General features: G+C 46.3%; 1 protein-coding gene across 1 annotated transcript in view; it reads right to left on the bottom strand.

Moving 5' to 3' along the window:
- Window positions 1-24,043, bottom strand: part of DMD (dystrophin) — a 1,907,270-nt gene that overhangs the window by 1,301,446 nt on the left and 581,781 nt on the right. The window contains exon 7 of the mRNA XM_084843968.1: window positions 16,499-16,617. Within this exon, the coding sequence (XP_084700094.1) occupies window positions 16,499-16,617 (119 nt within the window). The remainder of the gene's footprint in view (window positions 1-16,498; window positions 16,618-24,043) is intronic.

Below are 24,043 nucleotides of genomic sequence, written 5' to 3'. Positions count from 1 at the left end.
ATAGATGGTCAGCAGAATAGGGACCAATTTTGATGAGAGTGGTGTTTCAAAATAACATGAACTCTGTCTTAAGTTAAGAAGACAAATAGCATCCAAATGTCTGGCATCTATGTTTATTGGCAGCAAATGTGTAAATGACTATTTGTGGTAATCCAGGTAATTGCTGTACACTATCACCTCTAGAAGTGTGCAGAGCAGCCAACAGGATCATAGGCTAGGAGCATGTGGGGGGTCCTGATTGTGATTAGATGAACTGCACTGCCCCCCAAACACAGTCCAGCCTACAGCTCAAAGTGAAATTTACCCCCCCTCCATTATATCACATACTACCCTTTACAGCAGTAAATAAATTATTTATGAACTATTCATGGATACAGGGCACCCAGTTTGGATTCAGACCCTAATGCAGGGGGAGTAGGGTGGCAATGGTTCAGAAAACAAGACTCCAAGTCCAGCTCCAAGAAGGATCCAAGTTTGAGGCTCACCCTGGCAGTCCAAAAAAGGTAGGTACACCCCGTTTTTCTTGTCTTTTCAAACATTTATTAACGCAGTTACATTTCTTAATTGGGAGGGAAAGCACAAAACATCTAACACATTTAGAATTTCTATACAACTAATACAATATAAGTGGATTATATGGATTGCAATTGTTTCATGATAGGCATATACTGCTGGGGAAGAGCAGAGGGAATTTCCAAGTAGCGCCAGAAAGAAGCGGCTGGGCCAAAGCCGAAAGGACACTCAGCTGTGGATGTGTCTGGTGGTGAAAAGAAAGTCCAATGCTGTAAAGAACAATATTGTTTAGGAACTTGGAATGTAAGATCAATGAATCAAGGTAAGTTGGAGGTGGTCAAACAGGACATGGCAAGATTGAACATCGACATCTTGGGAATCAGCGAACTAAAATGGACAAGCATGGGCGAATTTACTTCAGGTGACCATCATATCTACTACTGTGGGCAAGAATCCCGTAGAAGAAATGGAGTAGCACTCATAGTCAACAAAAGGGTGGGAAAAGCAGTACTGGGGTACAATCTCAAAAACGACAGAAGGATCTCAGTACGAATCCAAGGCAAACCATTCAACATCACAGTAATTCAAGTCTATGCCCCAACCACTAAGGCCAAAGAAGCTGAGGTTGATCGGTTCTATAAAGACCTACAAAACCTTCTAGAACTCACACCAAAAAAAGCTGTCCTCTTCATCATAGGGGATTGGAATGCTAAAGTAGGAAGTCAAGAAATCACCGGGATAACAGGCAAGCATGGCCTTGGTGTACAAAATGAAGCAGGACAAAGGCTAATAGGGTTTTGCCAAGAGAACACGCTGATCATAGCAAACACTCTTTTCCAACAGCACAAGAGGCGACTCTACACATGGACATCACCAGATGGTCAATATTGAAATCAGATTGATTATGTCCTTTGCAGCCAAAGATGGACAAGCTCTATACAGTCAGTAAAAACAAAACCTGGAGCTGACTCTAGGGATGTTGGAGAATTTCTCCACGAATCTCTGGGAGGCCGAATGCCAACGCATTCGGCCCTCCGAAATTGGTGGAGAAACGGTCCGCCAACCCCCGGGATGGGACTTACCTTTGGCGAATGTCCCTGCCGCCGCCATTTCCAAGTAAAAAACAACAACAACAAACGTGATAGGCTACGTAAAGATTTATGTAGCCTATCACGGCTAGATTTTCAATAAACACCATAATAGGCTACGTGAATCTTTACGTAGCCTATCACGGCTGACTTTGGGGGGGAAAAAGAAAGCGCATAAGCAAATGGCGGCACCCATGTGCGCCGCCATTTGCATTCCTTATTTTGGCCCGGGTAGCCTACGTAAATATTTACGTAGACTATGGCGAAAATAAGGGCAACGCTATTTGCGTTCCCCTTATTTTCACTGTAGTCTACGTAAAGATTTACGTAGACCACCTGGGCCAAAATAAGGAACGCGAATGGCGGCTCCCTATGGGGGGGCCGCCATTTGCGTACGTGCTTTTTTTCTTTCTTTCAAAGTCATCCGTGATAGGCTACGTGACGATTTACGTAGCCTATCACGGCTGACTTTGCAAATCTAGCCGTGATAGGCTACGTGACGATTAACGTTTTTTTTTTTAACTTTTATTGGAATGGCGGCGGTGGCAGCTGGTCGAAAGACCGGCTGCCGCCCCCGCCCCTGACGAAGACCCAACGAACCGCCGCCGGGACCCGCCGCCGGGAGGGACATTCGGGAAAGGTAAGTCCCGTCCCGGGGGGGGTGCGGGGGGTGGGGGTGTGTGGAGAATTTCTCCCCGAAACTTCTTCGGGGGGCCGAACACGTTGGCGCTCGGCCCCCCGAAGTTTCGGGGAGAAATTCTCCGCCATCCCTAACTATGGATGGAGGTCCATAACATTGTTCAGGGGGCAGCAACTAAAAGATGATGCTGTTAAAGTGCTGCATTCTATATGCCAACAAATTTGGAACACTCAACAGTGGCCACAAGACTGGAAAAGGTCAGTTTACATTCCAGTTCCAAAGAAGGGCAATGCCAAAGAGTGTTCAAACTACCGCACAATTGCGCTCATTTCACATGCCAGCAAGGTTATGCTCAAAATCCTACAAGCTAGGCTTCAGCAGCATGTGAACCGAGAACTACCAGAAGTACAAGCTGGGTTTCGAAGAGGCAGAGCCTCAGAGGAACTAGAGATCAAATCTCCAACATTCGCTGGATTATGGAGAAAGCAAGAGAATTCCAGAAAAACGTCTATTTCTACTTCATTGACTAAGCTAAAGCCTTTGATTGTGTGGATTACGACAAACTGTGGCAAATTCCTAAAGAGATGAGAGTACCAGACCACCTTAGCTGTCTCCTGAGAAACCCGTATGAGGGTCAAGAAGCAACAGTAAGAACCGGACGTGGAACAACCGATTGGTTCAAAATTGGGAAAGGAGTACAACAAGGCTGCATATTGTCGCCCTGCTTGTTTAACTTAAATGCAGAGTACATCATGAAAACGGCAGATTGGATGAATCACAGGTCGGAATTAAGATTGCCAGGAGAATTATCGACAACCTCCAATATGCAGACGATACCACCCTAATGGCAGAAAGTGAAGAGGATCTAAAGAGCCTCTTGTTGAGGGTGAAAGTGGAGAGTGCAAAAGCTGGTTTGAAACTCAACATTAAAAAAATGAAGATCATGGCATCTGGCCCCATCACTTCCTGGCATATAGAAGGGGAAGAAATGGAAGCAGTGACGAATTTTATGTTCTTGGGCTCCAAGATCACCGCAGACAGTGACTATAGCCATGAAATTAAAAGACGCTTGCTCCTTGGGAGGAAAGCTATGGCAAACCTAGACAGCATCGTAAGAAGCAGAGACATCACCTTGCCGACAAAGGTTCGTATAATCAAAGCTATGGTTTTCCCAGTAGCAACATATGGCTGTGAGAGCTGGACTATAAGGAAGGTTGAGCGCCGGAGAATTGATGCTTTCGAACTGTGGTGCTGGAGAAGACTCTTACGAGTCCCCTGGACTGCAAGGAGGTCAAATCAGTCCGTCCTAAAGGAAATCAACCCTGAGTGCTCATTGGAAGACAGATACTGAAGCTGAAGCTCAAATATTTTGGCCACCTAATGCGAAGAGAAAACTCACTGGAAAAGACCCTGATGCTGGGAAAGATTGAAGGCAAAAGGAGAAGGGGACGGCAGAGGATGAGATGGCTAGATAGCATCACGGATGCAATGAATATGAACTTGAGCACACTCCGGGAGAGAGCGGAGGACAGGAAGGCCTGGTGTGCTATGGTCCATGGGGTCACGAAGAGTCGGACACGACTGAACGACTGAACAACAGCAGGCCTAGGCCTCAGAGCATGTTGTTGTTGTTGTTCAGTCGTTCAGTTGTGTCCGACTCTTCGTGACCCCATGGAACATAGCACGCCAGGCCTTCCTGTCCTGCGCTCTCTCCCGGATAGGGAAATTCAGGTACCAGGTCATATGTAATGTCATATAGTTGTTAAATTGGCCAGAAGGACCATGGAATGGTTCCTGAGAAAATCCTGAGAGAAGGAGCCAAATTTCAGTTGGCCTCAGCTGAGGCAATAGAATGGTCATCACTATGTCACGTCTCTATTAGTGATTGACTCATGTGACCATGAGTGTTGCTGGAGGATGGAAGGTATTCATTGATCCGCTTCCAAATGCTGCAGTGGGATGCCTTCCAAACCCCAAAGGTTCTGCTGAAGTGCAATTTTCATAGAATTCCTTTATCCAATACTACACTCCTCACATGAGCAGACAACTCACATAGTCAACTCACATTGAGCAGTTAAGTAAGAGAGCCAGTGAAGATCAAGTATTAATCAGTGCTTTCACAGAATGAGATACACAATTAAATGCCAAGTGAAATAGTGAAGGTAATAAATTAATACATAATCCTGAGTCTAAAAAGTCTTCAGTTTAAAACCACTGAAGTAACACTATATGGGAAACATACTATAGATACTACTCCTGACGAAGAATCATAGCATCGTAGAATAGATAGGGATGGAAGGGGCCTATAAGACCATTGAGTCCAACCCCTGAGCTTCAGTTCAAAACATAATTTATTTAGAGAATAAATTATTTGCTTTTGTTGTTGTATCAATACACACTGCATGTCAAAGGGATGGTCTCTTCTGGTTTTGGAGGGGAAACCTGAGGAAAATATAGTTTCTAGAATGAGCTTTTTATTAGGTGAGGTTTCTCCATATTTGAAAAAAGTAACATATCCAATTTCCAAAAGAAAAGGTATGAATAGGGAGCTCTGGATTTTGCTGGGATGTATGAAACATTCATTTCAGTTAGTTTTTGTTCGGAATTTACCCAGTTTGCACCTTCCAGACTGAACACAGACTTAAATGCAATATGCAGTAAATTTCTGAGCTTCTGATGTGATTCACAGAACAAAAAATGTGTTAGAAAAATGTGTACATCAAGAAAATGCACCCAATTGATAGTACATTTAGGAAAATATGCATGAATTTTCATGTGAAAAGAGAAACAAAAACAAAGATCGCACTCTGATACGGACACGAGGCAGAAGGAGCTCCGAAGTGGAATTTGGAGATCTTTGACAAACTCATGTTTTGCTTTTATGCATATCCCTAGTTTTTGCTAAGTGTGTAGAGCATACACTGTGGGAAACTCTGTGTCTTGGTTCAGATGTAGGGATGTATGAAAGTCTTACCTGGCTCCACGCTGGGGCATCCGTTGTGGTGGGGAGGCGCTCCGTCCCTCCCCCCAGAATCCTCCCCGGCCAGCTCTGCTCCACGGCGGCTCCACGGAGCCGCTGGCCTGGGCCAGCTGCAGCCGGAGTTCCAGCTGGGGCTGGGCTGCTGCAGCTACAAATGGTGGCCATAGTAGCGGCTGCCATTTGCATCCTTGCAGTCAGCCATGATAGACTACATAAGTATTTACGTAGCCTATCACGGCAAAGAGCAGGGATGCAAATGGCGGCCACTGCACCATAGCCTATCATGGCAAACAGCGGGGGCACAAATGGTGCAGTGGCCGCCATTTGCATCCCTGCTCTTTGCCATGATAGGCTATTACGGTAAAGGCAGCCACGCAAATTAGTGAATCTGGCCTGGAATCTGTGGCGGAATTTTCTGACATCCCTATTCAGATGTAATGGGAAACCATGATTTCCTGCTAAGTGATCAAGCTGCAGTGAGCCTTTGGCTTGCATGCTTCCCTCTCCTCATTTTTTGCATATGCAAGAAAAGATCAGGAGTGTTTACTTCTAATTTTAAATAAACTACACTGTTCCCTGTGATGTGTGAACTCAGGGAACCGTGGTTCTAGTTAACTGTGTAAGAACAAGCCAAGATCAACCTGTGTGGTTTCAGATATAGTTAAACAAATCACAGTTAAACAAACAGTATGAGGAACCGTTAGGGATGTACGAAACTCACTTACCTGTTCGTGGATATGATTTGCGCTGAGGGGGGAGGCGCTCCGTCCCTCCCCCTGGCTGGAATCCTCAACGGGGGAGGGAGGCAATCCGGTCATCCCCCCTGGAATCCTGCCTGGCCGGCTCCACTCCACAGCGGCTCCATGGAGCAGCAGGCCAGGGCCGTCCACAGCCGGATTTCTGGCTGCGGACAGGCTGCTGTGGACGCAAATGGTGGCCGCTGTAGTGGCCGCCATTTGCGTCCGGCCAGGCTGCCGTGATAGGCTACGTAAGTATTTACATAGCCTATCATGGGTACCCAAAAAAACAAACAAACTGGTGTACGCAGATGGCGACGGCTACGGCGGCCGCCATTTGCGTTCCCTATTTTTTGCCATTCTAGCCTATGTAAATATTTATGTGGGCTATTACGGCGAAAAAAAGGAGAATGCAAATAGCGTAGTGGGCGCTATTTGTGTTCCTTTTTTTCCGCCGTTCTAGCCTATGTAAATATTTATGTAAGCTAGAATGGTGAAAAAAAAGGAACGCAAATAGCGCCCACTATGCTATTTCCGTTTCCCTTTTTTTGTCGTAATAGCCTACATAAATATTCACACAGGCTAGAATGGCGAAAAATAGGGAACGCAAGTGGCGGCCGCCGTAGCCGCTGCCATTTGCGTACGCTGGTTTTTTTTGCGGGGGGGGGTTAGCTGTGATAGGGTACGTTAATACTTACGTAGCCTATCACAGCTGCAAGGATGCCAATGGCGGCTGCAGCAGCCTGGCTGCGGCTGGCCAGGAGACCAACTGCTGGATCCGCCACTTCCGCCACCGGAGCCACTGCTGGAGCCACTGGAGCCACCGCCGCATCCGCCGCCGCATCCGCCGCCGCATCCGCCGCATCTGCCCCAGGTAAGTTCCGTCCCGGGGGGATTCTGCGGGGGGGGGCAGGAGGCAGTTCTGCCACGGATTCTGGGGGGCCAGATTCTAAAGAATCTGGCCTCACTGGAATCCATGGTGGAATTCTCTGCCATCCCTAGGAACCGTGTTTAGTCCAAAACCAGAAAAATGCTTCCAATTTTGGCATGCAAAACAAGAGGGAAAGGATGGGAACGTGTTAGCCTGAGACTTGCCATGGCTCGTTCATAGTAGCAGGAAAGCATGTACCATGTCAGGGCGTTGCTAGGTTCTAGGTAAGATCTAGGTAAGATCTGGGGCACAGGCGCATAATACAAATTTCTACACACTTCTACTATATTTCTGTGTGTGTGTGTGTGTGTGTGTGTATATATATATATATATATATATATATATATATATATTATACGTATATATATCCGAGTCTAAGCGCACCTCATATATATATGTATGTATGTACGTATGTGTGTGTGTGTGTGTGTGTGTGTGGTGCATGTGGTGTGCTTGTGTGTGTGTATAGATTACATACATTCATACAGTACATAAGAAGTGTTTACTGACCCCGACCCCACTTCAACTCACACCTGATTCAGCATTTTGGAAAACATCCTGCTTCTGCTCAGGCCAATTTATAGTTGAACCATTTCAGCTCAGCACCAAACCTGAGTCAAGGTTTGGGAAAATGAGTCTGTATGCTTCCTGCTGACTAGGGATTAGGGATTTCAGAGAATTCCGCCACGCATCTCGGTGAGGCCGAATGCCAGTGCATTCGGCCCCCCGAAATCTGTGGCAGAACGGCCTGCCCCCCCGCCCCCCCGGATCCCCCCCGGGATGAGACTTACCTGGGGCGGATCTTCCGGGTGGCAGCGGCTCCGGCGGTGGCTCTGGCGGGGGCGGCGGGCGGTCTTCCGACTGGCTGCCGCCGCCGCCATTTCCAGGCTTGTGGAAAAGAAAAAAGAAAAAGACGTGATAGGCTACGTAAAGATTTACGTAGGCTATCATGGCTAGGGTTTTTTTAAAAAAAAGATGCGATAGGCTACGTAAATCTTTACGTAGCCTATCATGGTTGGGGGTGGGTTTAAAACAACAACAACACACGTACGCAAATGGCGGCGGCTACGGCTGCCGCCATTTGCATTCCTTCTTTTTACTGTTTTAATCTACGTAAATATTTACGTAAACTATGACGGCGAAAATCAAGGGGAACACAAATAGCGTAGCGGGCGCTATTTGCATCCCCTTTTGATTCGCCATTTTAGCCTACGTAAAGATTTACATAGGCTAAAACGGTGAATGAAAAAGGGACGCAAATAGCACCCACTACACTATTTGCATTCCCCTTGATTTTCGCTGTCAAAGTCTACGTAAATATTTATGTAGATTAAGACGGCCAAAAAGAAAGAACGCAAATGGCGGCGGCCATAGCCGCCACCATTTGCATACGCGTTTGTTTTTTTTTTACCCAGAGCCCTCCGTGGCCAGAAATCCGGCTGCGGGCGGCTCTGGCCTGGGCGGGCCGGCCCTGGCCGGCTGCTCCGCGGAGCTGCTGTGGAGCACAGCCAGCCGTTTGAGGATTCCGGGGGGAGGAATGGAGCACCTCCCCCCCCAGCCAGGATTCCAGGGGGAGGGACGGAACACCTCCCCCCCTCCATCAACATAATCCGCGAAAGGTAAGTCACTTTCGTACATCCCAACTAGGGATGTCAGAGAATTCCGCGACGGATCTTGGTGAGGCCAAATGCCAGTGCATTTGGCCCCTTGAAATCCATCATGGAATGGCCTGCCACCACCCCCACCATGGATCCCCCCCCAGGACGAGACTTACCTGGGGCAGGTGTTTCGGACAGCGGCAGCTCCAGCGGCGGCTTCGGCAGTGGCAGCAGCGGCGGCTGGTCTTTTGACCGGCTGCCACTGCTGCCATTTGCAGTCTGTGTTTTTTTCTTTTTTTTCCCCCCATAGATGTGATGGGCTATGTAAAGACTTATGTAGCCTATCATGTCTGGGTAAAAAAAAACAAAACGCATACACAAATGGTGGCGGCTACAGCCACAGCCATTTGCATTCCTTATTTTTGGCCATCTTAGACTACATAAATATTTACGTACACTAAGACAAAAACAAGAAAGGGGAATGCAAATAGCGCCCAGTACGCTATTTGCATTCCCCTTTCTTGTCTTCGTCTTAGTCTACGTAAATATTTACGTAGACTAAGTCAAAAACAAGAAAGAGGAACGCAAATAGCGCCCAGTACGCTATTTGCGTTCCCCTTTCTTGCCTTCGTCTTAGTCTACGTAAATATTTACGTAGACTAAGACGGCGAAAAATAAGGAACACAAATGGCGGCGGCCGTAGCCACCACCACTTGTGTATGCTTTTTTTTTTTTTTTAAACCCGGAGCCCTCCACGGCCAGAAATCTGGCTGCGGACGGCCCTGGCCTGGGCCTGGCCGGCTGCTCCGTGGAGCCACCACGGAGCACAGCTGGCCGTCGAGGATTCCGGGGGGGAGGACTGGATCGCCTCTCCCCTGTCGAGGATTCCAGGGGGAGGGACGGAATGCCTCCCCCTCCACCATGAACAGAGTCCGTGGAAAGGTAAGTGACTTTCGTACATCCCTACTGCTGACTACCATGGGAAATTAGAAAAAGAACCTGTGAGAAAAGAACATCCAGTCAGAACTGGATGATAATTTCAGGCATAGTAGCCCCCTAGAAAGGGATTACACCTGCCCAATGTCAGAAAAATAGGTTATATTTTGATTTTCTTTTAAAAGGAACTGCCAATAACATTTTTATTCCTTGGAAGAATTGGATAAAAATTTCAGGATTCATTGCCCCATCAGAGGAAATCATGTCTGCCAAATTTCAGAATGATAGCCACAGGGTTTTTTGTGCAAGGCTGACCTTGACATTTTGAGGTCTCCAAAAGAGGACATACTCTTCTCCCTATTTTCCTTGTGGACCATTGTTCTGAAAATTACAGACAGCCCAGAGTTGTCCCTAAGTAAGGGACAACTCTATTTATCTCCCCTCCACTTAAAAATCAAACCCCAAACTCCTATTTTTATCCAAGCTTTCTCTTCAGAAGACCATAGGAAACTGCCTTATACTGAGTCAGACCCTGGGTCCATCTAGCACTGAACTGTTGACACTGACTGGCAGCAGCAGCTCCCCAGGGTTTCAGGCAGGAGTCTTTCCTAGCCCTACCTGGAGATGCTGGGGATTGAACCTGGGACCGTCTGCATGCCACACATGTGCTGTACCACAGAGCTACAGCCCTTCCTATTGCTGGATAATGGCAACTGACAAACAAAACACTCCCAGATTTGTTTCTCTGCAACCATGTGAACTCATTTTTCTCAAAGGCTTGAGTGAGAAAGAGAAAAAACAACCCTCTTATCTGTTTGTATAAAGTCAAATACAGTTCAGAACTTCTCTTGTGAAGGGAATTCTCTTTAAGAATTCCCCAAGAGATGCTCTGGGTGGAATAAAGAAGAGAAAGAAATAACAGGAGGGGAAGGAACAATAAAAGAAGAATGGTGATTGGAAATATGTGCGTGGGGGGGTAGGGGTAGAGAGAATTCCCTAAGCCAAATGGCTCCTTTCAGAGAGGTAGTACTGCAGAGGAATTTTTAAAAATGGCGATCGGCAGGATGCGCCCATAGACTTATATGCAAAATAGAGCCATGAATCTTGCATATAAGTCTATGTAGACTTATACGTAGGGATGGACGAAAGTCCCTTACCTGGTCCCGCAGCTTTTTTTGTGGGGGAGAGGCGCTTTGTTTCTCCCCCCGAAATTCTTGGCAGGTGGGGAGGCGCCCCGCCCCTCCCCGCCAAAATTCTGGCCGGGGGGGAGGCGCCCCATCCCTCCCCGCCGAAATTCTGGCCGGGGGGAGCGTCCCGTCTCCCCGGCCGCGAAAGAAAAAAGTAAAGTAAAAAAAAAACAAAACGTGATAGGCTACGTAAATCTTTACGTAGACTACCCATGCCCAAATAAGGAACGCAAATGGCGGCACCCATGGGTAGGGATGGGGGAGAATTTCTCCCCGAAACTTCGGGGGGCCGACTGCCAACGCATTCAGTCCTCCGAAGGTTGTTCGGGGAGAAATTCTCCGCCCCTCTGCCCCCCGCCCCCCCCGGGATGGGACTTACCTTTCACGAATGTCCCTCCCGGTGGCGGGTCCCGGCGACGGTTCGGCAGGTCTTCGTCAGGGGCGGGGGCGGCAGCCAGTCTTTCGACCGGCTGCCGCCACCGCCATTACAAGTAAAAAAAACAAAAACGCCCCTGTGATAGGCTACGTAACGATTAATGTAGCCTATCACGGCTAGATTTGCAAAGTCAGCCGTGATAGGCTACGTTAATTGTCACGTAGCCTATCACAGGGGCGTTTTTTTTTTCTTTTGAAGTTTGCGGCCGGGGAGACGGGGCGCTTCTCCCCGGCCTGAATTTCGGCCGGGCGAGGCGGGAAGCCTCCCCCTCCAGCCTGAACTTTGGGGGGAGCAGCGAAGCGCCTCCCCCCCACCGCCAAGCAAGCTGCGAGACCAGGTAAGTGACTTTCGTGCATCCCTACCCATGGGCGCTGCCATTTGCGTACGCGCTTTTTTTTTTTTACAAAGTCAGCCGTGATAGGCTACGTAAAGATTTACGTAGCCTATCACGGCTGACTTTGAAAATCTAGCCGTGATAGGCTACATAAATCTTTACGTAGCCTATCACATTTTTTTTTAAAACTTTACTTGGAAATGGCAGCGGCGGCAGTCGGTCGGAAGACCGGCGGCAGCCAGTCGGAAGACCGGCCGCCGCCGCACCGCCACCGCACCGCCGCCGGGACCCGCCGCCATGAGGGACATTTGCACGAGGTAAGTCCCATCCCGGGGGGGTCGGGGGGGTGTCAGAGAATTTCCCCACCAGTTTCGGGGGGCCGAATGCGTTGGCATTCGGTCTCCCGGAGAATCGTGGAGAAATTCTTCGACATCCCTACTACGCAAAATAGACTTATATGCAAAATAGAGCCGTGAATCTTGCATATAAGCCTATGGACACATAGACTTATACGCAAGATTCACGGCTCTTTTTGCGTATATGTCTATGGTCACATCCTGCTGATTGCCATTTTTTTTTAAATGGCAATCAGTGCAGAGGAGAATGACTCCAGCCACCCAGGTAAGCAGCCCTCAAGCCAGGTGGCTCTGCAGAATCCTCACGGAGCGGAGCTGCTCTGAAGGATTCCAGGAGGGGGGGAACAGATCACCTCCCCCCCTGGGCGGATTCCCAACCGGAACGGACGGTGGGGAATCCGTACATCCCTACTATTAGGTGAGCTGGGGGAAGCTCATCCATCACTGGTCATGATTAGGGATCAGCCACAAGACTTAGAACTCTTGTGGGGTGACAGTGAGAAAATACCTGCCAGTCTATGCAATAGTCTACAGAAGCATTAGAGTTAGTAGGGATTCACGGATCACCTGTTTTGGGAATTATAAAGGAATTTCCAGGAAAATGTGTTGCTGGTTCATGAGATTGTGCCTCTGGACTAAATAAATATCCTTACCAAGAGCTGGCAAAGAGAAAGGAAAGAATGAGGATCTTGCCTGCCTGTGAAAGCAAAGCAACCAACTCATGAAGCCTTAGATACATTCAGATATTAAAAATCAACTCCACATTTATTTGAACACTTTCATACTATTAACAAGCAATCATAAAAATATTGTGATAATTTCTTCGGAAGCAACCAATTGCCAACTGTACTGAAAACCATAATGATCACTTTGAAAAATGGAGCAATAAAGCAGCAAATGCTCTGAGGAACAAAAGAAAAAGGCTAGGAAAAAGAGTAGCTCCGTTACAGCTGAAGTTTCATTTAAAAACATTTCCTTTTTCATATTTATGAGTCGATTTATTATCACCCAATTGACCTGCTAGCAACTTAATTATGTATAAAGTACTCCATAGAAAGTAACTATTGGAGGTTTTAATAGACAAATTAACTTACTTTGAGGGAATTGCATTAATAAGATGATGTAAAACAAAACAAAACACCCACCTTCATATGGGAGCAGGAGAACCTTTAAAATGTGCTTTTTAATTTGGAAACTTCACATTTGTAGCACTCCTTATCACAACACACTCAAAAACCTGACACTAGTGTGTGCATTTGTGTTGTAAATCCACCAGTATTCTTATTCTGGTCAATGTGCCCCCTAGAACACAAATGATGTATCTCAGCAATTTTCCAATCATTGGTTCTCTGGCTCGGGAGCTACAGAAAACTGTGTTTACATTATGAGTCACTGCTTGTAAACTTAATGAGTTGTATCCAATGGTGTCTGCCCTCCAGCAGAACAGACAGTGTTGGTGGAACAGATTTTTCCTTTCCCCACCCCGAACCTCCATATAATGTTGTAGGATACTCTGGAGCAGATTTGGGCAGTCCACAGGGGATGCAGGAAGTCTGCTCATACTGAAGGAAGTCCATAATGGAAGAGGGAGTCATTGGACAGAGCCCATTGCAATGAGCATTCAAACACATGAGAGTTTAGAGTTTAGCCCAATGGTTGGTGACACATATTATTTCCGATTTTATTCAGAACCCTGATTTTCCAGTGTTCCAGATTTCACAGAGAGCCCTCACAGATGGAGGAGGCTCTCCTGTTCACATAGTTATTCTCCATGTGTAGAAGGCAATGAAAATGACAACAGAGGGGGACGGGGTTAGCGTCAAGTATTTACTCTCACCAGAGTTGGAACACCTGAATAGGACGTTTGCAAACATACCTAAATATTCTACTTTCCACTTTGGTCAGAATAGATGGTATTGCCTCATGGAGTTAGCTGAAATAGCTCTTGGGAATTTAGATGTATGGACATTTAGATGTACTTTTGTCTTATTGGGTTGGGTACAATTATTTCTATATGCCAGTACAGCTTGAAGTAGGTCCTTTAAAGAAGGCATTTTATTCCATGCTGTTTCATCAAGCTAACAACTACTAGAAGATGTTACATAAAGAACAACATAGCGTATTTGGAGTTTATATATATATATATATATATATATATGTAAATCCCTAAAATGTGAGCACAAAAAAGTTAATTCTCTAAAATAGGCAATTATGTAGCTACTTTAGTATGATCATTGATTAAAGCCTGCCATAGAGGTTTGAGCAGTAGGCTGTAGGATGAATATGGGCACTGTATTTAATAATGTTGTACTGCCAATAACCCAATTTCATGTTCTGATTTTTTTGTTACTTCACTCTAAGGGGTAATTTGTGTGTGTGTGTGTGTGTGTGTGTGTGTGTAATGTCTGGGACCAAAAAGGAGGAGGAATTTAGTGAAAACAAACAGTCATCCCTGTTATAAAATTGCTCATTTCTTTAATTATGTCCTATCAAACAATGTTCCCAAACAGCATTTAATTGTATATTTGGCATCTTTAACTAATGTGTCATATCATTATGGGATGGATGGAGGCCAATAAACTGAAAATGAAGCCTGATAAGGTGGAGGCACTGTGGGTAGGTAGTTGCTGGTTCCAGGAAGTTGGTGTTCAACCTGTTCTGGAGGGGGTTCCCCTCTGGAGCAGGTGTGCAGCTTGGGGGTGCTTCTTGATCCATCATTGTCACTAGAGACCTAAGTGGCCTCAGTGCTTCAGAGCACTATTTACCAGCTTTAGATGGTTTGCCAGCTGTGGACTTTCCTGGATAGGGATAGCTTTGCCACATTGAGTCATATTCTGGTAACATCCAGGTTGGATTGCCGTAATGCATTATGTGTGGGGCTGTCCTTGAAAATGGTTCAGCTCGAAGCTTAAACCTTTTGCAAAATTCATCAGCCAGTATTCTGACTGGTTTATCTTGAGCTATATTACACCAATTCTTAAATAATTAAATTGGCTTCCTATTCTCATCTCAGCCTAATTCAAGGTGTCGCTTTCTGGGGGGGGGGTAAAGCCCTAAATGGCTTGGGACTCAACTACCTGAAGAACTAGCTCCTCCTATATTATCCGGACCAGGGACTAAAATATTCAGAGGAAGTCCTCCTCTGAATACCAGCTCTGGGAAATACAATATGGATTTACAAGGGAGAGAGCCTTCTCTATGCCCTCCCAGAGGCGATCCAATTGCACCAACTTTGTTTCCTTTTCAGAGCCAAATCGAAACATACCTTTCTGTCTAGACATTTTAACATTTTAAATTTAATTCAATTTTTTTAACTTAATTGAGGGGGGTTGTTTGGTTTACTGGTTGAAAGTTTTGGGGTTTTTTCCTCTTTAATTTGTAATTGTGTGGTTTTTATATTGGATTTGTTTTTAAAATGTTATGTACACCACCCTGGCATCCCTTGTGGATGAAGGGCAGTTTATAATTTAAATAAATAAATAAATAAATAAATATCCAAGCAACTGGGGGAAAAGCCACTAAAGGCAATACATCACATTCAGTACTCTTACAGAACAATCCTATGCATGTTTACTCAGAAATAACTCCCGCGATCTTCAATGGGGCTTACTTCCTAGAAAGCAACCTTAATTTACCAACTGATATTTTTATATTCCAATTGAACTTAAAACTAATCCACTGAGGCTATATCTGCACATCCCCCTCCTGCTGCTCAAATGTGACAAAATGGACAGACGTTGAACAAGAATTCAGAAGCAAAGTGAAGGATGGTACAATACTGATCTGATCCTTGCAGCTATATAGTCCCATGCTAGGACCAATTAGGTATTTGGAATCAACAGTATTTTCTTCACTGCAATATAGAATTAGGGCACAACCACACCTTGAAATGGACTAGTGCAAACTTCCCTGGATGAGTATAAGCACTTCAGTCACATTTCGAGGAGTATATGATATATATGTTCACACCTTGATAAGCTGAATCCTCTTCATTACTTATGAATACTTTTATATACCCCCTTCCTTTCCTTTGTTCTTATATAAATTGTGATTGGCTGAGACAGTATTTATTACTCCAATGGGCAGAATGGCCTAGAGATGTCATGGATAAGGGTCATGATAGACTCCACCTTTTAAAGACTGGATTTATATATTAGACAATACATAATTTGTATATGAAATATTGGACCAAAACAACACATTTTCCCATCTAGCTAAGCTACTGAAGGATAATGCCTCTGCAGCCTATTGGAATATAAGAGTGAGGTACCTGTGGGTGGGCACTCCTTTCATCCTTACATATAAAGAAATGAAATTAGTATATATATAAAAAACAAAGAATGGTTCGTGAATTGCTATCTGTGAAGGACCTAAAACCAGCTCCTTATATCCATATTTTGGCCACAATTTCAGAAGTGTTGAGGAACTGCAGCTTCTATCATAAGCAGTAAGAACTGCAAACTTTTGAAGAAACAACTATTTTATCTTGGTGTATAAGAAAGAACATACACTTTAAAATGTTCGCTGTACATCCAGAAGTATTGACTCAAATCTTTTGAGTCTTAGGGAATTTATTATGCTGCATTACTAAGGAGCAAACTGAACTCTCAAGTCTCAGGAAACTAAATTAAAACCCATGTGTGCAGTGCAACTATGAAAATCAAAGTGGAGAACCTGGTGCCAAGGGGATACACCCTTTTTTCAATCATCTGTGTGAAAAAAAAGATTTTCTATTTACAAACAGAACTTGATTTGCAGTCACCTTCAGGATCAAGGAGTTTCTCAATTCCCAGGTGTCGTTTGGCTATGTTGAATGCATGGTCTAATCGTTGTATAGGTGACTGTTGGCAAACCACACTGTCCCAATCAAATAGATCTGGTCTGAAAAGAGAAAAAAAATCCCAGAAAGTTACCTATGCAGTTATACTCCCATCTATCTTCAATTCTACATTCCAAGTGCTAAACAACTGCATATAAGAGGGGCTGCAGAGGGCAGGGAGAATACATTATTCTCTTCCTAATACAAAATTAAACATTCAGACAAGAAATTCAGCTGATATCAGTGAAACCTAAGGTCCCAGGCCAGTCTTAAACGTTTTATTGGCAGGGATGGAATTACAGCTTAGATAAACAATCTGGGACCTTAGGCTATTAGCTACAGTGTTTGCAGTATAAATAATTCTGTTAATTTGTGACACCATGATTTTACCTAGGAGTTCTCAATTAGGGCAAGTAAATTTGTTTTCAAGGCTACAGAAGGAGGAACTTTACTTATATTTAATCAAATACGTGCATGATGTACTCCAGAGAGGGTGCAGTGCCTGATGAAGGATCACTAGGCTCAACAGAGTTCTATTGGCACACCATCTCCTGTCCCCCAGCAGACATGCACAGGCAGGTACCACAATGGGAATCAGAAGTCTGTGTGCGCTTTACACATCCCCATCCAGCTCTCCCCTTCTGTTTGGTGCAAGTCATTTATTCTCCCTAACATCCCATGCAAGGATAGGCAGAAGAAGAGGGTAGGTGGGTGGGGAACAAGGCTCTATTGAGCTTATGGGAATCCTCCATGCATGGCAGAACATATGCAGAGGACTGAATTTTACCTTCTATGTCCTGTTTTGGGAAAAGAAAACTATCTGTAAGTCAGGCATGCAGTGCTTTAAATCAGCCTTCTTCCAAGGAGCTAAGAACTGTGCAGCAGCCCAGTGAGGCATATTAATCTGAGAGATAGTAACTTGTCCTTCAAAGCCACATTTAAGCTTCATGGATTTCCCACACATCAGGATCACTTTAACTACTACACTACACTGCCCTCATTATATACAAAGACCTTTGATGCATTTTTCAACTTAACTCATTTTTCAATTAAACGTGATAAAATCATGAGAGACATGAACTGTTCAGTGAAAAATTATTTGTATTATTTATTTTAAAATTTATATTCCACCTTAACTTGTCAAAAGATAAACCCATGTCTAACAATAAGCCAAAAATAAACTTGAAGCAGTACAAGTAGCTGAACTGCTAACATAAAAATGGATTGCATTTAGTGTTGGCCTGAATTGGGCTAATTCTAATTAGAAACACAAGAGGCAGATACTAGGGATGTCGGAGAATTTCTCCACGAATCTCCGGGAGGCCAAATGCCAACGCATTCAGCCCCCCGAAATTGGTGGAGAAACGGTCCGCCCCCCCGGGATGGGACTTACCTTCGGCGAATGTCCCTGGTGGCGGCGGCTCCTGGCGGTGGTTCGGCGGCAGCCGGACTTCCGACCGGCTGCCGCCGCCACCATTTCCAAGTAAAACAACAACAACAACAACAACAAACGTGATAGGCTACGTAAAGATTTACATAGCCTATCACGGCTAGATTTTCAAAAAACACCGTGATAGGCTACGTAAATCTTTACGTAGCCTATCATGGCTGACTTTGAAAAAAAAAAAAAAAGCGTGTACGCAAATTGCCGGCCCCCATGGGCCCTCTTCTTCTGCCTATCCTTGCAAAGTACATTTGTGTACTTTTTTTTGTACTTTCCAGTTCCAGTATCTGATGTGTCTGCCAAGTTAGGAGGTTATAAACTTACCAACCAGTTCTCAAGAGATACTTCCATTTTAAGAAGGGCTTAAATATAAGGATAATGTCTATTATGGTGATAAAAAAGGGGGGAACATATCTGTTCCTGCCAATTATTGACCTATCAGTCTACTAAATGTTATCAGTAAACTTTATGGTAACATCTGCATGGAAAATTAATAGACTGGTTAGACCAGGAAAACATTTCAGAGGAAGAACAGGCTGGGTTCAGAGCAGGAAGGTCAACTGCAGACCAGGGTCTTATTTTACAACACCTGGTGGAAAATATGCTTCTCCAACTTGGGGTACTCTTTATATGGCCTTTATCAACTTTAAATTGGCTTCTGACCTCATCCTTCAGGAATAGATTGTGGAAAAAACTTGAAGCCTCTGCTACTGATAGACGCCTGTTAATGCTTATCTGTAGCCTGTATGAAAATACTTGGCTGTAGGTAAGCTGTGATCATCAGGGATGGCGGAGAATTTCTCCACGAATCTTCGGCAGGCCGAGTGCTGACACATTCGGCCCCTCAAAATTGGTGGGGAAATTCTCCGCTGGCCCCCCGCCCCCCCCGGGATGGGGATGGGAATTACCTTCGGTGAATGTCCCTCTCAGCGGCAGGTCCCGGCGGTGGTTCGGCGGGGGCGGTGGCTGGTCTCCTGAACGGCCGCCGCCACCATTACAAAAAAAAAAGTACAGTAAAAAACACAAAAAAACAAACCCGTGATAGGGTACGTGATGATTTACGTGATAGACTATGTAAATCGTCACGTAGCCTATCACGGGTGTGTGTGTGTTTTTTTTAATTGTACTTTTTTTTCGTGGCCGGGGAGATGGGGCGCTCCTCCCCGGCCTGAATTTCGCCAGCAAGGGATGGGGCGCCTCCCCCCCCGGCCTGAATTTCGGCCGGGCGAGGTGGGGCGCCTCCCCCCCTGGCCTGAACTTCGGGGGGAGAACCGAAGCGCCTCCCCCCCACCGCGAAGCAAGCTGTGGGACAAGGTAAGTCCCTTTCGTCCATCCCTAATGATCATGTAGGGCACTTTTCTGACACTGTCCTAACTTTTAATGGATTAAAGCAGGGCTGTATTTTAGCTCCCACACTATTTATTTTTTACATTTATTTGACTTATTTGAGTTAAAAGTTTAGCCGATTGTAGTTTCCATTCCCCTAAACTGGATACTAGATCTCTGTTAGTTCTTCTCTATACTAATGATGCAGTGTTATTATCTCAGATGAGTATCAGCTTGAGACGACTATCTATTAACAGCACTTGCCATCTGTAGCAATGAACTACTTACTACCTATGAATTATAACAAGACTAAAATTATGGTCTTTACTAGAAGGAGGGTTAAACACAGATGGCAGATCAGTGGAAATTCTATTGAACAGGTAAGAAGCTGTAGGTACTTGGGAGTAGTTTTCCATTCTTCTGGTTCCTGGTAGGGATGTCGGAGAATTTCTCCCCGAAACTTCGGGGGGCTGAGCGCCAACATGTTTGGCCCCCCGAACAAGTTTCGGGGAGAAATTCTCCACACCCCCCCGCACCCCGCACCCCCCCCCCGGGACGGGACTTACCTTTGCCGTATGTCCCTCCCGGCGGCGGGTCCAGCCGGCGGTTTGGCGGGTGTTGGTCCGGGGCGGGAGCAGCAGCCGGTCTTTTGACCGGCTGCCGCCCCCGCCATTCCAATAAAAGAAAAAAAAAACGCCCCCGTGATAGGCTAAGTAAATCGTCACGTAGCCTATCACGGGTGACTTAAAAAAAAAAAAAAAAAAAAAAAGCGCGTACGGATAATGGCGGCCCCCATAGGGAGCCGCCATTCCCATTCCTTATTTGGTCGCTGTAGTCTACATAAAGATCATGGGGGCATTTTTTTTTTTTTAAACTTTGGAGTTCGCGGCCGGGCGAGGCGAGGCGCCTCCTCCCCGGCCTGAATTTTGGCCGGGCGAGGTGGGAAGCCTCCCCCCCCCAGCCTGAACTTCACGGGGGGAGCTGCGAAGCGCCTCCCCCCCACCGCGAACAAGCTTCGAGGACAGATAAGTGACTTTCGTCCACCCCTAGTTCCTGGAAAATGCAAATAAAAAATGCCATGCCAAATGCACAAAGGATCATCTTGGCATTGCTTAAATTCTTCTGTACCAAAGGAGAACACTATATTCCTTTGGCTGTTGAGGTATTTGTAGCTGAGATAATAGTTCAGGTAATGTATGGGTCTCAACTGCATATTTATGATAAATCTAGGCCCTCTGAAGTCCTTCAAACCAAATTCCTGAGAGCTATCTTTGCAGTCCCATGTCGTGTTTCTAATGTGGCCCTGTGCCTGGAAGCGGATCTAATTTCTATGGTAGCCCATGCATGGATCACTATGATAATTTTTGGCTTAAACTTGTTTTCCCCCCTATAGGATTGGCCTTATTGACCCTAACAGATGCTTCCCAGTCAACATGGAATAAGTTGTTGACTGAGAAATTACTGACATATAGGTTCACAACTAGCAGTTTAATAGCCCTTGGATAAAGTGATGGGAGTACCAGACCACATTACCTGTCTCCTGAGAAACCTGTACGAGGGTCAAGAAGCAACAGTAAGAACCAGACATGGAACAACTGAGTGGTTCAAAATTGGGAAAGGAGTACGACAAGTGTGCATATTGTCACCCTGCTTATTTAACTTATATGCAGAGTACATCATGAGAAACGCCGGGTTGGATGAATCACAGGTCGGAATTAAGATTGCCGGGAGAATTATCAACAACCTCCGATATGCAGATGATACCACCCTAATGGCAGAAAGCAAAGAGGATGCCATTTGCGTTCCTTATTTGGTGTCAGGGTGGACACTGAGCCCATAGAATCCCAGAGTAGTTCTGATTGTTTCCCAGGACCAACAGCTGACCGAGATTTCTCCCACCAGCATTCCTAGTTTAGTTAGCAGTCCAGGGAGTGACCAAGCACAGTCAGCAAACTTGGTGGATGTGCAACGCAGATGCAGAGAGCGGCGCCAAATGGAGGGTGCCGAATGGAGGCGAAGTGCCAGGTTGGCGCGCAAACAATGGCTGCGCCCAGAGGCTCCAAGGGAAAAGGGGAGGGACTCTCCCTAGTCCTTAAGTTCAGGGGTCTGCCAGTAATTCCCTTTCTAACGGGAACCAACTGTTCCAACTTAAGGCATAGGTACTGTGCTGCTCAGATCTAGTTGCAAACAGTATAGTTGTTAAGTTGTAAAAGAAGAATAAAGCTTTGAAAGGAATCCCTTTGTCTGTGTCTGGACTTAGCTACTGGATTAGACTGAGAGAGCCCTCCAAGGAGCCCTTGACATTTGGTCCCGGTAGTTTACGTAAAGATTTACATAGACTACGGCAAAAATAAGGGCAATGCTATTTGCGTTGCCCTTATTTTCGCTGTAGTCTATGTAAATCTTTACGTAAACTACCGGGACCAAATAAGGAAAGCAAATGGCAGCGCCCATGGGCGCCGCCATTTGTGTACGTGCTTTTTTTTTTTTCCAAAGTCACCCATGATAGGCTACGTAACGATTTAGGTAGCCTATCACGGCTGACTTTGGAAATCTAGCCGTGATAGGCTACGTAAATTGTTACGTAGCCTATCATGGGTGTTTTTGTTTTTTTCACTTTTTTATTTTGCGGCCGGGGAGACGGGGCGCTTCTCCCCGGCCTGAATTTTGGCTGGGCGAGGCGGGGCACCTCCCCCCCCGGCCTGAACTTCGGGGGGAAAACCAAAGCGCCTCCCCCCCACCGCGAAGCAAGCTGTGGGACCAGGTAAGTGCCTTTCGTACATCCCTATGGATATGTCTCTGTGACGGATGAGAACTGGAAATCGTTGAGCATGTTTTATTATGCTGTTCTTTCTGTTGAGAATTTCACTTAGGGATATCAAAGGATATCCAGTTGGAGCTTGAGCTCAATGATTTCTCGTCAGCTCGCCCCCCCTAGATGCAAGTCCATGGATCCCCATGTGTGCCGAGTCGGGCAAGAGCAGGGATCCCCCCTTACCTGCGATTGCCATTTTGCATAAGCTACTTACATAAATAATTTATTTATGTATTATTTATTTAAAATACTTCTTGGCCACCTTTCAGGGCAGAAGCCCTCCCAAGGCTGCTTAAAACAATAAAATACATAAAAACAGTTAAACTATTAAAAGTGATACAAAAATAAAAACAATAAAACAAAAGTAAAAGCCAACTATTAAAACAACTAAAATCAACAATTAAAACAACAACTAAAATCAACAATAAAACCAACAATGATATCAAGAGCAGCAACAGCACCAGTAGCAGTCACATCAATAGAAGGCCAAGGTAAAATAACAGGTTTTTAATAGGGATGTATGAAACTCACTTACCTTTTTGCAGAATTTTTCGCAGTGGGGGGGGAGGCGTTCCGTCCCCCCCCCGGAATCCTCGACAGAGGGGGAGGCGATCCAGTCCTCCCCCCCCGGAATCCTGCCCGGCCGGCTCCGGTCCGCGGCGGCTCTGTGGAGCAGCTGGCCAGGGCCGTCCGCAGCCGGATTTCTAGCCACGGATGGGCTGCTGTGGATGCAAATGGCGGCCGCCGTAGCGGCCGCCATTTGCGTCCCGCCAGGCTGCTGTGATAGGCTACATAAGCATTTACATAGCCTATCATGTCAACCCCCCCCCAAAAAGGCATATGCAAATGGCGGTGGCTATGGCGGCCGCCATTTGCGTTCCCTATTTTTCGCCGTTCTAGCCTACATAAATATTTACGTAGGCTATTACAGCAAAAAAAGGGAATGCAAATAGCGTGGTGGGCGTGATTTGCGTTCCTTTTCCCCCCGCCATTCTAGCCTACGTAAATATTTACAGTGCCAGAGCCGCCGCATCCGCCCCAGGTAAGTTCTGTCCCGGGGGGATTCCGTGGGGGGGGGCAGGAGGCCGTTCCACCATGGATTCCGAGGAATCTGGCCTCAATGGAATCCGTGGCAGAATTCTCTGCCATCCCTAGTTTTTAAGGCCTTCTTAGAAGTCTGCAATGACGGAGCATGGCAGACCTCCGATGGCAGCTTGTTCCAAAGATGCGGGGCCACTGCAGAAAAGGCCCTCTCTTGCCGCCGCTGGGCCTGCTGCCGCTGTTGCCGCTACCACCGCCACCAGGTCTTCCCTGTGGACTCCTGCCTGGCATTTTTAAGGGGATTTTAATTGTTTTGTTTGTTTGTTTTATTTTGTTGGGGGGGATTTTGTTGTGTTTTTAGGGGTGGGTAGCCTGCCTGATAGGCGGGGGCGAGGGGGCATGTGTCCACCTGATGGAGGTAGTGGGGGGAGTGTTGGGGGCCAGAACATACCGAGGCTGGGCGGCAGGCGCTGGCGGAGCGCTAGGGGCAGGCCATGCCAGGTAAGGGGAACAAGGGAGAGATGTGTAGTATCTGTCCCCTGCTCCGGGCCTGTCCAGAGCCAAAGGATGGCTGGGGGAGGCGTGACCCCATCTTCTGGCCTTCGTTTGCTGCTCTGCAATGCCAGGTCTGTTACCCAGAAAACCTCCCTCATCCATGACATGATCCTGGATGAGGGTGCAGACCTGGCATGTATTACGGAGACCTGGCTGGCCGAGGCTGCTGCTCCAACCCTTGCAGCCATGTGTCCAGCCGGATTTTCGTATGCACAGCAGCCGAGGGCTGGGGATCGGGGAGGGGGAGTGGCTGTTATCTACCGAGAGTCCTTGGTCTTCACCAGACCCCCTCTCCGGGAGACCAAGG

This window comes from Heloderma suspectum, chromosome 3, assembly GCF_057233095.1.
Source record: "Heloderma suspectum isolate Gila_16-S chromosome 3, 16-S_ref, whole genome shotgun sequence".
NCBI classification, from domain to species: domain Eukaryota; kingdom Metazoa; phylum Chordata; class Lepidosauria; order Squamata; family Helodermatidae; genus Heloderma; species Heloderma suspectum.
This window is presented reverse-complemented; position numbering and strand designations above follow the sequence as displayed.